The sequence below is a fragment of the Littorina saxatilis genome, linkage group LG1, assembly GCF_037325665.1.
Source record: "Littorina saxatilis isolate snail1 linkage group LG1, US_GU_Lsax_2.0, whole genome shotgun sequence".
NCBI classification, from domain to species: Eukaryota; Metazoa; Mollusca; class Gastropoda; order Littorinimorpha; family Littorinidae; genus Littorina; species Littorina saxatilis.
The window spans coordinates 55,698,601-55,712,654 of record NC_090245.1 but is presented as its reverse complement, the minus strand read 5'-3'; the positions used below and the strand labels follow the sequence as shown (position 1 = coordinate 55,712,654).

The 14,054-nt window shown below is 41.1% G+C and overlaps 1 protein-coding gene and 1 long non-coding RNA gene across 2 annotated transcripts in view; one reads left to right on the top strand and one right to left on the bottom strand.

Annotated features, from left to right (window-relative positions):
* The window catches only part of LOC138974665 (uncharacterized), a 300,124-nt gene that overhangs the window by 148,575 nt on the left and 137,495 nt on the right, over window positions 1-14,054 (bottom strand). The window lies entirely within an intron of this gene.
* The window catches only part of LOC138974570 (transient receptor potential cation channel subfamily M member 3-like), a gene marked incomplete in the record, with an annotated part of 158,009 nt that overhangs the window by 71,558 nt on the left and 72,397 nt on the right, over window positions 1-14,054 (top strand). Inside the window, 5 exon segments of the mRNA XM_070347291.1 lie at window positions 1,480-1,651; window positions 6,725-6,941; window positions 8,580-8,704; window positions 9,860-10,031; window positions 12,050-12,233. Coding sequence (XP_070203392.1) covers window positions 1,480-1,651; window positions 6,725-6,941; window positions 8,580-8,704; window positions 9,860-10,031; window positions 12,050-12,233 — 870 coding nt within the window.

Here is a 14,054-nt window from a genome sequence, read left to right as displayed (position 1 = left end):
AAAGCTATGCACAGAGATACATGGAAGCTAATGTCATCAGAGGGCTTCCTTGTAACATCTAGTGTTGTCCTTTCATTGTAGGTATCCTCTCACAGCAGGGACATTTTGATGAAATTAATAGACTTTCTTTCTTTATTTGGTGTTTAACGTCGTTTTCAACCATGAAGGTTATATCGCGACGGAAATTAATAGACCAATCTGCAAGTGAATACAAGTGATAAAGTCGAACCTGTCTCAACGACCACCTCTTAAAAACAACCACCTGCCCATTACAACCACCCCAAAGAAACCCCAACAAGGTCCTTTCCCATGTCCCCCAGCGGGTTAGGGGGAAAAATTTGCCCGATGCTCCCCAGCATGTCGTAAGAGGCGACTAACAGATTCTGTTTCTCCTTTTACCCTTGTTAAGTGTTTCTTGTATACAATATAGTCAATGTTTGTAAAGATTTTAGTCAAGCAGTATGTAAGAAATGTTAAGTCCTTTGTACTGGAAACTTGCATTCTCCCAGTAAGGTCATATATTGTACTACGTTGCAAGCCCCTGGAGCAATCTTTTGATTAGTGCTTTTGTGAACAAGAAACAATTAACAAGTGGCTCTATCCCATCTCCCCCCCCTTTCCCCGTCGCGATATAACCTTGAACGGTTGAAAATGACGTTAAACACCAAATAAAGAAAGAAAGTCCTTTCCCATGTGATTTGATTTTCCGTAACGACCACCTGCCTATATAAGTATGAGGAACACTTTTGGTCAGTCCCTTGGGTGGCTGTTAAAGACGGGTTTGACTGTACATGTAGTTAATTATTCAGAGGTGCTCTCTCATCAGAGCGGCCTCATACGACACTAATTGTTACTGTAAAAACAAGCTTTGCTTACTGTGGAAAATGAAAGTATTTTGGAACGTTCATCGGTTTTGGGATGAAATGAAAGTAAACACTAAATAGACAAACTTCGGAAATAACTTTTTCGGGTTTGTATGGGTTGTGAAAAAGTGAATACACTTGTTTTTATTGAGGCAGACTTAACACCACATGTGCTCCTTGTCCACGTTATTCACATTCACAAACGCCCCTCGCTAGTGACTGGCCTATGATGTCACAAGGGAAAGTATATATGCCTCAATAGCAAGAGTATTCACTCTTTCAAAACCCATACAATGCTGACAGAATTATTTCCTAACATCTATTGTCTGAAATGAGGTAGAGTTTTAAGACCTAAAAAAAAAACTCAGAGGAAATCGGGTCTGAAAAAATAGGGAGTCTTAAAACGGGGGTACATTTACAGAGGTTATGAACAAAAAGTCTGAGAAAACAGGTTTTTGAAAGGGAGGATGTCTTAGTGGGGGGAGGGGGAGGGGGGCTTAAAAGGGCGGTTCTACAGTATACCTTTTGCCACCCAGAAACATGCCCCTAACGGCTTAAACGTGAGGGCGTTAAACCTCACTTATCATAATATATACCTTTAGCTGTTATTGTGCAGATGTTGCTGTGGTCGTCCGGAGAGCTGGCATGCAGGACTCAACAAGCAGAAGGAGGGGGAGAGTGGGGACAGCCTGGAACGCTGGCACCCCGTGAAGCACACTGAGACCTTCCCCACAGACGCCTATGGCACTATCGAGTTCCAGGGTACCCCCCACCCCAGCAAGGCGCAGGTCAGTACACTCGCTCTCGGTATGTTGCCTGTTTTTTTTTCTAGTTTTGTTTCTAATTTTCATAACTTTATTGTCCCATTGCTGGGAAACTCAGGGCCGCTTCCTTCCAGTGGAAATCTAGCAGCGTGTGTGCGTGTTTAAAGGCACAGTAAGCCTCCCGTAAACCATCACAGATACTGTCAGGCTTTTACACACAGTACAAACACCCTTTCATTTAAACACTCACCACTTGAGATCATCCGAGGTGCCCTCCGTAAAGAGCGAGCAATTTTCAAAGAATTTATTTTTGCGTGGTTTATCTTACCCCTGAGCCATCGTGAACCCGTGTGATCCAGTTTCCCTTTTTCACAATGTAGTCATCAGTTAGTAATTTGAATGCGACTCGATGTGAGCTTATCTGCAATAGCACGTTATTAAGTACCTCTGACTATGCACGAAACAAACGGCTGTGGTACACAAGAACTCTAGCAATGGTTTTTGACTGTTCAGAGGAACTGGCGATAGGCATAAACCGTCGTCTGCTACGAGAACGATGACCTTGCGTGACCCTGCTTCCGTGCTTTTCTTTTTTCAAACTTTCAAAACTTCGAATTGTACTGATCTTGTCTTGTTGAAAAAAGGATTCTTTTATGATTTAAGAATGTTTGTGTAACAAGCTGTCAATTTATTATTTAGATTTTAAAAGTTAGGTCTACCGCCAAAACGCACCACGGTCCGATTGTCTGAAAGACAATCCGCAAAATTAATTCTTTAAAAATTGCTCGCTCTTTACGTAGGGCACCTAGGATGTTCCTGTTCGGTGAGTGTTTAAATGAAAGGGTTTTTGTACTGTGTGTAAAAGCCTGACAGTATCTGTGATGGTTTACGGGAGGCTTACTGTGCCTTTAAGTGTAATCAGCCACCTGCACTTTTCGCAGAATGACCAAGGTCTTTTCATTTTTTCATTTCCATTTTTGACTCACATGCGAAGCAAAAGTGAGTCTATGTACTCACCCGAGTCGTCCGTCCGGCCGGCCGTCCGGAAAACTTTAATGTTGGATATTTCTTGGACACTATTCAGTCTATCAGTACCAAATTTGGCAAGATGGTGTATGATGACAAGGCACCACAAAACATACATAGCATCTTGACCTTGCTTCAAGGTCAAGGTCGCAGGGGCCATAAATGTTGTCTAAAAAACAGCTATTTTTCCCATTTTTCCCATTTTCTCTGAAGTTTTTGAGATTGAATACCTCACCTATATATGATATATAGGGCAAAGTAAGCCCCATCTTTTGATACCAGTTTGGTTTACCTTGCTTCAAGGTCAAGGTCACAGGAGCTCTTCAAAGTTGGATTGTATACATATTTTGAAGTGACTTTGACCCTGAACTATGGAAGATAACTGTTTCAAACTTAAAAATTATGTGGGGCACATGTTATGCTTTCATCATGAGACACATTTGGTCACATATGATCAAGGTCAAGGTCACTTTGACCCTTATGAAATGTGACCAAAATAAGGTAGTGAACCACTAAAAGTGACCATATCTCATGGTAGAAAGGGCCAATAAGCACCATTGTACTTCCTATGTCTTGAATTAACAGCTTTGTGTTGCATGACCTTGGATGACCTTGACCTTGGGTCAAGGTCACATGTATTTTGGTAGGAAAAATGTGTAAAGCAGTTCTTAGTGTATGATGTCATTGCTAGGTTTAGTTATTTGACCTTGACCCTGGTCATGTAAAGGTCAAGGTCAAGCATGTGAGTCGTATGGGCTTTGTCCTTCTTGTTATTCCTTTATTTTCCAATCGCTGGGACATTCGGGTTGCTTCCTCCCAGTAAAAAGCTAGCAGCAAAAGAGCCGCGCTACCCAGGTGTGTGCCTCTTTTAGGTGTAATCAGCCACCTGCACTTATCGCAGAATGACCGAGATCTTTTACGTACCACAGTGGTGACACGGGGGTGGAACATGGATACCATCTCTGAAAGTTGACCCATGTCCGTCCCGGCCCAGATTCGAACTCGTGACCCTCGGATAACAAGTCCAGTGGTTTACCAACTGAGATACCGGCTCCCCGGTTGTTAGGGACAAGCAGAAATATGTCTATGGAACAGTTTTTGTTATTTGAAGCATGTCAGGGGCACTGGGTAGCAGTGTCACGTGGTTTATTTGACATGACTGACCATGGTTTCATCCCATCAAATATAGAATTGATAGTGTGCTAGAACTTACACAGCATCTGAGAGAAGAGCTAAGATTTTGTCTGGATTCATTTGCTGATTCAATCTCACAAAGATAATAGTGACTGAAAATTAATGTTTGGCTTCTTTCTTTGTTACTTTCTTTATTTATTTTTACATTTAGTCAAGTTATGACTAAATGTTTTAACATTGAGGGGGGAATCGAGACGAGGGTCGTGGTGTATGTGCGTGTGTCTGTGTGTGTGTGTGTAGAGCGATTCAGACTAAACTACTGGACCGATCTTTATGAAATTTGACATGAGAGTTCCTGGGTATGAAATTCCCGAACGTTTTTTTCATTTTTTTGATAAATGTCTTTGATGACGTCATATCCGGCTTTTCGTGAAAGTTGAGGCGGCACTGTCACGCCCTCATTTTTCAACCAAATTGGTTGAAATTTTGGTCAAGTAATCTTCCACGAAGCCCGGACTTCGGTATTGCATTTCAGCTTGGTGGCTTAAAAATTAATTAATGACTTTGGTCATTAAAAATCTGAAAATTGTAAAAAAAAATAAAAATTTATAAAACGATCCAAATTTACGTTTATCTTATTCTCCATCATTTGCTGATTCCAAAAACATATAAATATGTTATATTCGGATTAAAAACAAGCTCTGAAAATTAAATATATAAAAATTATTATAAACATTTTTTTTTCCACATCAATTTAAAAACACTTTCATCTTATTCCTTGTCGGTTCCTGATTCCAAAAACATATAGATATGATATGTTTGGATTAAAAACACGCTCAGAAAGTTAAAACGAAGAGAGGTACAGAAAAGCGTGCTATCCTTCTCAGCGCAACGAATACCCCGCTCTTCTTGTCAATTCCACGGGCACTGCCTTTGCCACGGGCGGTGGAGTGACGATGCTACGAGTATACGGTCTTGCTGCGTTGCGTTGCGTTCAGTTTCATTCTGTGAGTTCGACAGCTACTTGACTAAATGTTGTATTTTCACCTTACGCGACTTGTTTCTTTCTCTATTTTTTCAATCCTTTCTTTTCTTTTTATATCTTAGCTCCTATGCCTCGCTGTTCATATGTCCATGTGTGTTCCTTTCTTCCTGCATTCCTTCCTACCATCCTTCCTTTCTTCCTTCCTTGCTTCCTTCCTTCCTTCCATCCTTCCTACCATCCTTCCTTCCTTCCATCCTTCCTACCATCCTTCCTTTCTTCCTTCCTTCCTTCCTTCTTTTTGAGTCACTTGAGAAAAAGTGACTCTATGTAATCGGTCAGTGTTAGTCTGGCCGTCCGGCCGGCCGTCCGTAGACACCACCTTAACGTTGGACTTTTCTCGGAAACTATCAAAGCGATCGGGCTCATATTTTGTTTAGTCGTGACCTCCAATGACCTCTACACTTTAACGATGGTTTCGTTGACCTTTGACCTTTTTCAAGGTCACAGGTCAGCGTCAAAGGAAAAATTAGACATTTTATATCTTTGACAAAGTTCATCGGATGTGATTGAAACTTTGTAGGATTATTCTTTACATCAAAGTATTTACATCTGTAGCCTTTTACGAACGTTATCAGAAAAACAAGGGAGATAACTAGCCTTTTCTGTTCGGCAACACACAACTTAACGTTGGGCTTTTCTCGGAAACTATAAAAGTGACCGGGCTCAAATTTTATGTGAACGTGACTCCCAGTGACCTCTACACTTTGACGTCTGCTTTGGTGACCTTTGACCTTTTTCAAGGTCACAGGTATGTCTTGAAGGGAAAAAATTGAAATATCATATCTCTGAAACTATTCATCGGATTTGATTCAAACTTTATAGGATTATTCTTTACATCAAATTATTTACATCTGTATTGTGTTGTGAATAGCAATTTCTTCCTGTCCATCTGATGCCTCATATAATATTCAGAACTGCGAAAGTGACTCGATCGAGCGTTTGCTCTTCTTGTTTATATTTAGTCAAGTTTTGACTAAATATTTTAACATCGAGGGGGAATCGAAACGAGGGTCGTGGTGTATGTGCGTTTGTGCGTGTGTGTGTGTGTGTGTGTGTAGAGCGATTCAGACTAAACTACTGGACCGATCTTTATGAAATTTGACATGAGAGTTCCTGGGTATGAAATCCCCATACGTTTTTTTCATTTTTTTGATGTCTTTGATGATGTCATATCCGGCTTTTCGTGAAAGTTGAGGCGGCACTGTCACGCCCTCATTTTTCAACCAAATTGGTTGAAATTTTGGTCAAGTAATCTTCCACGAAGCCCGGACTTCGGTATTGCATTTTAGCTTGGTGGCTTAAAAATTAATTAATGACTTTGGTCATTAAAAATCTGAAAATTGTAAAAAAAAATAAAAATTTATAAAACGATCCAAATTTACGTTTATCTTATTCTCCATCATGTGCTGATTCCAAAAACATATAAATATGTTATATTCGGATTAAAAACAAGCTCTGAAAATTAAATATATAAAAATTATTATCAAAATTAAATTTTCCAAATCAATTTAAAAACACTTTCATCTTATTCCTTGTCGGTTCCTGATTCCAAAAACATATAGATATGATATGTTTGGATTAAAAACACGCTCAGAAAGTTAAAACAAAGAGAGGTACAGAAAAGCGTGCTATCCTTCTTAGCGCAACTACTACCCCGCTCTTCTTGTCAATTTCACTGCCTTTGCCATGAGCGGTGGACTGACGATGCTACGAGTATACGGTCTTGCTGAAAAATGGCATTGCGTTCAGTTTCATTCTGTGAGTTCGACAGCTACTTGACTAAATATTGTATTTTCGCCTTACGCGACTTGTTCTCTTTCTTCCTTTCTCCCTCCCTTACTTCCTTCATTTGAATAAACTTTCAACCGACCACCTCTTCATTGGTTTGACAGTACATGCGGCTAAGCAGCATGGACTCGCGGCCAGAGATGGTGGTCCAGATGATGACCAAGCACTGGGGCCTTGACCTTCCCAAGCTGCTCATCACCGTCCACGGCGGCCTTCTCAACTTTGACCTTCAACCCAAGCTGAAGCGCGTCTTCCGCAAAGGTCTGCTGAAGGCTGCCAGGACCACAGGTGCTTGGATCATCACCAACGGCACCAACACAGGTCAGTGGGGAGAGATAGTGTTGTTGGAAGTTTATTGTTACGTTATTTTTTTGGCGCTTTTGTTGGTCAAAATCAGCATTACAAAGTGGGTACAGTGAAACCCTCTTTTTAATAGCCCCCAATTTAAGACTCCCTCTTTTTTAAGACGCTGTTTTCTCAGACTTTATGTTCATAACCTCTGTAAATTTACCCCCATTTTAAGACTCCCTCTTTCTTAAGACCTGTTTTTCTCAGATTTTTGGAGGTCTTAAAAGGGGGGTTCCACTGTGTAAACAACTGTTTTGCTCAGTGTTGGTGACTTGGGTAGAAAGGGAGGTTTCAGAATCCTTTGTCAATCAACTGTTACACATTATACCCACTGCAGCTTGTATTAAACTCTGTTATTTAAGACTGTGGGTTGCATAAATACATAAATAATAGCCTTAATTTGAAATAGAATATATTCTTGCTAACTGGGACAGGAAAACAAACTGTCAGTTCTGGTTTTTATAACTTTAAATGCGGTTGATTATGTGTATTAACTTCATTTTTAAAGAAAAAGTTCTGTTGTCTTCCTGTAATGCGAAATGACTCAGTTTGGGATTTAAGAAAAAAATCCTCTCCAGTGCGTGACAAAGAGTGAAATATTACAAACTGAGCCTTTGACATTTTCTTCAATTTTCTTTCCATTGCCTCTCAGTATAGCCAGTTACCGTCCTGAAAAGTTATTATTTCCTCAAGCTGTTTTTGTTCAGAATGGGCTGCGGGTGAATAGAATAACCACACCTCATGAACAGTCAATCATTCTAAAAAAGAAAGCTGTTTATTGATTTGCTTATATCGCCAATGACAGCGGGGAACTTTTTGATGAGTCTGCTGTCAATGATATGGCTGGGCAGGGATGAAAATAACTTGCAAAACTAGGCCACAGGAGCCTGATGATGATATTTTATATGCTGGGGTGGGTCAGAGTCGGGGGGGGGGGGGGGGGGGCAAGAGGAGCCATCCAGGAGGACTGGGGGAGCATATAGTGTTTGCCTTAAAAAAAAAGTGCGTTGTGTTGAAATGATATTGTGTGCCAGGTTATTTATGATGAATTGGATTTTATCTTCCAGAGCAGTTCTGTAGAGTTGTTTTCTGCAGCTTTCCAAATATAGGCCACGAGTAAAGTTTCAAGTGGGTTTATTTGTGGCTACTTAGTTTGATTTGTGTGGTTTTGGTTTTGTAAAGGAACAGGGGATTGGTGAGAGAGAGAGAGAGAGAGAGAGAGAGAGAGAGAGAGAGAGAGAGAGAGAGAGAGAGAGAGAGAGAGAGAGAGAGAGAGAGAGAGAAGGGGGGGGGTGTTCGTTAATTGTGTTTGTTGGGTAATTGTGCTTATTTGCTGAAATGCACCATCTGTCTGTCTGTCTGCACCAGTGTGTGCTCATATATATGCAAAGAAGTCCACAGTTTTAGAGTTTTAGGGTTGGAAAAAGTGGAAAAGAGAAGTGTACGTTCCTTATTCCTGTCCTGTCTTTTTATCCATCTATATGTATCTCTGTGTGTCTCTTTCAACAGTGCATGTATCTGTATGTTTCTTTGTACATGTACACATTGGAACAGTTATAATGCAGGGTGCAGTACACCATTAAGGTTTAATACCTTGTGTGTGTTTTGCAGGTGTGACAAAGCACGTTGGTGACGCCATCTCGGACAGAACGGCCAAAACCAAGAACAAGGTGGTGGCTGTGGGGGTGGCTCCTTGGGGCATTGTGGAGCGGAAAGAAGATCTCATTGGCCGCGATGTAAGCCACACACAGTCCTCATAGAATGATACAGAGTTTGATTTTGAATTTTTGTGTATGAATGTCTGTGTGTATGTGTTTGTGTGGGTGGGTGGGGGGGGGGGGGGGCAGGGAGGGGGTGGGGGATTTGGGGGGCTTGTGGGTGTGTTTGTGTTTGTCACTCTGTAGTGTGTGTGTGTGTGTGTGTGTGTGTCCATCAGTCTACAATGGAGGTCTGTTTATGGCGGGGAATGGCTCTGGTATTTGTTAATTGGTAAAAGAAGGAAACAACTAAACGTGACTGTGTCTGTTTTGTGTGTTGTAATTTGTCAGAGTGACCTTTCAGCGGCAGGGACCAACATTCAGTGAACGCCTTTGCTAATCCTCAGCTTGCATAACATGTCATGTAGAAGCGCAATCAGTACATCTAGTGGTTTGTCACAAAACTCACACTGTCCTGAGATTTGCGTCCTTGTGTTACCTAACTTCCTAAACACCTTCCTCACTATATAATAAGTTGTTTAGCTATCAACAACTCTCACTTGAAGAGTATACATAGCCTGTAACTACAGATATACGTTTTGCAGATTTGAATTGACACAGCTCAGAGCAGTAGCTTCTAGTTGGCGTTGTACAGTGTCACACTATGCTTAAATCAACTTAAATATTACTCACAATATATTGGCCTCCTGCAATTTTTCCACAACTCATAAAAACTCTGTATTTTGCAGATTAGGATTGACACAGAACTGTAGCTTCCAGTTGGCGCTGCGTATTGTCACACTACGCTTGACACAACATAATTATCACTCGCAATCTTCGCCTCACTTTTCCACTGACCATAAAAACTCGACAGTGTTATTCGTAACGTCATGTCTTGCAAGGAACACGTACTTGCTGATTGATGTTTTGATCATGCATGTCTGCAGGTTGTGTTGTACCACTTTTCCATTGTCCATTAAAGCTGGACAGAGATATTCCTGAACATCATCTCTTGCAAGGAACGATTGATGATTGATGTGATTGCACTGTAAATAATGTTATGTTATTGTGTGTTTTTTCCCAATGATTTTACTGCACTTTGAGCAGGGTTTAACCCTGGATACACATGCTTTATGAATATAAATTATTATGCATTATTATTATTATTGATGTTTGTGTCTTGCGTATGTGCAGGTGGTGGTGCCCTACCACTGCGTGACCAGCACCAAGGTCAACTCCTCCGTCCTCAACAGCAACCACTCCTACTTCCTGCTGGCGGACAACGGCACCCAGGGAAAGTACGGTGGGGAAATCCTCTTCAGGCGCAAGCTGGAAAAGTACATCGCTCAGCAGAAGATCTGCATCAGTAAGTGGCATGTCGGAAAATAGAGGTGATAAAATAGTTATGTTCAGAGCAGCTGGTTTTCGTGCGTTTGTTTTGCAAGCTGGTGAGCTGATAAATAATCACAGTTCTTGGTTTGAACTTGTTTGTTTTGTGTGTGTGTTTGTGTGTGTTATGTACAATGTATCCTATTTCTTCTTCCTTCATGGGCTTACACTCCCACGTTAACTCATGTTTTTAGCAATAGTGGATTTTTACGTGTATGACCGTTTTTACCCCGCCATTCAGGCAGCATACGCCGATTTCGGGGGAGGCATGCTGGGTATTTTCGTGTTTTTATAACCCACCGAACTCTGACATGGATTACAGGATCTTTTCCGTGCGCACTTGGTCTTGTGCTTGCGTGTACACACGAAGGGGGTTAAGTCACTAGAAGGTCTGCACGTAAGTTGACCTGGGAGATCGTAAAAATCTCCACTCTCAACCCACCAGGCGGCAGCGACCGGGATTCGAACTCACGACCTCCCGATTAGGAGGCCGACGTCTTACCACCACGCCACTGCGCCCGTCATATCCTATTTCAAAAACAACTTGTAAAACCTGAGAAGCAAAATGCTGTTGAATACATTGTGAAAATAATAATTATTCAGCTGATATACCGTGGTACCCCTTTAAAGGCCTAGCTACCTCCCCAAATCTATGGAAATAATGTCTTGAAAAAGAGGGAGTCTTAAAATAGGGGTAAATTTACAGGAGTTATGGACGGAACATCTGAAAAGGCAGGGTCTTAAAATGCAGGGGGGAGGGGTTGTATTGTATCACATTAACTCATTTTCCACTGAAGTTGGTTGGCATAGGTCTTCAGAGCTTCTGACCTAAGGCAGCTTAAAGAAAAGTAACGCACCAAGTGTAGTGCCGCACACACACACACAAAACTTTCATCAGTACTTTGTTACTGATTGCTTTAAAACTGATAAGAATTTGTTGTTTGGTTCTTATTGTGTGCTGAAAGCAAGGTTTTTCAGGTCAGAGGAATATCCTCATATCTGTGAACGTGCATTTAGAACTTAATTTGATCTACTTGTAATTTTCCCCTCTCTGTCCTTTCAGCACCTCTTTTGCAGACAGAGACGGAAGAAAGTATACAAAGAATCAATTTGAAAAAGAGGAAAAGTCAGTATTGGGCTTTTGCATTTTCTGTAGAGAATTTGCTTACAGCAACAGGGGAAACCAATATGTTTCATAAGCATTTTTATTTTTGCAATGTTATTTACCTATTTATTCATACATGTATGTTTACTAATTTAGTACTCTTTACTTATTTAGTATGCCAAATTCAAGTTTTACGCCCTCACGGGTCATAACATGGAAACCTGTCAGTTTCTTGAATATTTTTTAAACTAGAGCTTTGAAACTTTGCACACTTCTAGGGTTTTGGATGACCTCACGACATGACCCAAATCTGGTTGACCCTGGACAAATTGTGGAGTCACAGCGGGGTCTAGTTGGGGTCATAAAATGGAAAGTTATCAATTTCTTACCTGACGTGACCTAAGTTTGGTAGTTCGTCAAATTTCAGGGTCACAGCAGTCATGTTTGGAAAATGATCAATTTCGTGAACATTTTTACAGCTAGAGCTTTGGAATCCCACATAATTCTAAGATCCAATGACCTCCAAACATGAATCAAGTCTGGTTGACCTTAGTCAAATTTCAAGGTTACTGTGGGGTCAAGTTTGGGTAAAAAAAAAATTTAAAAAAAAAGAAGAGGAAAATAATCATTACATTCAATTGGTGTATCACCATCATATTTGCAGGTCACAGTAGGGTTGAATTTGGGTAAAAAAAAGTATAAAAACGTCTCTTTCGTCCGTGTCTATAGAGATGGAGCAGCAGATGGTTTCTCATTCATATTACTTCTCCCCAAGGTGAGTTGCATACGCGTTTGCTTTTCTTGTTAGAATAGAACTAAACAAAAAATAATGGCAGTATAGTCTTCTGTTCTGTGATAGGTATCATGATAAGTATCATCTATGTTTACAGCCAATGACTTCAAGGGGCGTGGTGTGCCGGTGATCTGCGTGGTGCTTGAGGGGGGAGCCAACACGGTCAGGGCGGTGCTAGAGTACGTGACTGACAACCCACCGGTGCCTGTGGTGGTCTGTGATGGCAGCGGGCGTGCTGCGGACCTTCTGGCCTTTGCTCACAAGTACACGCTGGAAGATGGGTCAGTTGTGGCTTCTGTTTACAGGACCTGTTTCAACATGGTCTTTTCATTAGTTGTTTTTTTCATGATTGAGTGCATTCATTCGCTTGCGGCTTCGTAGTAGCAGACCTGTTTACTCTCCCGGATTGTCCGGAATTATTACGGATTTGGGTTCTAAATTCCGGTATTACGCAAATCTACCGAAAATTCCGGAAATTGCGGTCGAGAAAACCTTTTTCCTGCGTGAAAATTCGAAGTCGAAATTGTGGTAGTCACCAGGACTGTGATTTCAAGACTGACCGAAACAGCCTTTTCTGCGCATGTGCACAGCAAGTTATTTGTCGGATTCCGCGGTTTTGAGATCGACATTGGTCCGATCTCTGTGGGGACGAAATGCCAACCAAAAAATCGAAAGTTGTACAGAAATATCGGCAAAACTATTAAGTCAAGTGACGGTGTCTGGTGAAGTTTAAGAAGAGCGAACCACATTCATTTTGGTGATCAACTTGAGATCAGTGCAACAACAAAGCTAGTCAGTTAGAATACGAGTCACGTCGCGGCACGTGTCCCGAGGTTAGACGCAGCATTAGTTTTAACAAAATGCAGTACACAAATGAACATGGAAACAAACAAAAACACGAAATTATGTTTGGCAAAACATAAGCCTGCTTCGCATCGAGTTTATTTGACCTAGGTCTCTACTTCCACAGAATCAGTCTCCCAGACCTGCGAACCGATCTCTCACTACGGTCAGTCACACCAGAGACATAGATGTAGGTCTATGGTGGCGCTCATCAGTGACTTGTGCTGTTGCCGAAATTCAAGTCTTTCTGAGTCTAAAACTGATCTCCATTAATATTTCTCCAATATAGCAAAGATCACAGTTCTTTGAATCGAAAAACTTACAACAAAATGTTTAAATGAAATAAACGAATCGGTCCTCTAAAATTAAAGGTAGCTTCTGGAGAGATCGAGTTATTATGACTGGTTTTAATGCAGGATGTCTGATGTGACAGAATGTAAGGTGGTTTTGTTCACATGCATCTTGACTGTAAATAGTCTAAGGGCGGAGTAGGGGGGTGGGGGGGGGGGGAATGTTACAGGGGTTCCGGACCCCCCCTCCCCTTGCTGTCAAAAAAGCAACAAAAAACACAAAAATTCAGTCTGTGGAAAAAACAAACAAAAAAAATGTCTGTGTGTGAAATTTTTGTTGTTGTCCGGAGCAGATATCAATGAAGATAAATTGCCATTATTTAATACTAACTTTAAAAGAAATAACGAGTGGCTGCTGACACCAGTTTATCATGTTTAAAATCAAGGATAAGCCACAAATTGTTAATACAATAGCTAAAATTCGTCAGCCAGACCCCCCAACCCCCGGACCCCAGGTTGTACCACCCCCCCCCCCCCCCCCCCCCTCTATAGCTCTCTTGCTCCGCCCCTGAATACTGTTTTTTAAAAAATTTTTTTTAGATAAAGTAAACTTGTTTTTGTTAACTTGCATATATATCAGGTGTCTTGTGTTGTGTGTTTGTGGTGTGTGTGATCGAGCTTCTGTGTGTGTAGTACAATACTGTTAAACATGGTTATCAATTTTGTACTTGTTTTGCATGGTAGCGCACGAATTAACGTTTCGTTTAATCGTTTTCGAGCTGGTTTATGGTTGATAAAAAAGATTACTCAAAGATGCCTCAAATTACGGAAAAGTACCAGTTGCATTCCTGATTTTCATTTGGGGGGGTAAACAGGTCTGTAGTAGGCGGTAGAAACCTTCATCAAGATAAGTTTTCGTAACTTGTTTGTCTGTGCACTTAAAAGATGGTTTGGTCGATATATTTGTGA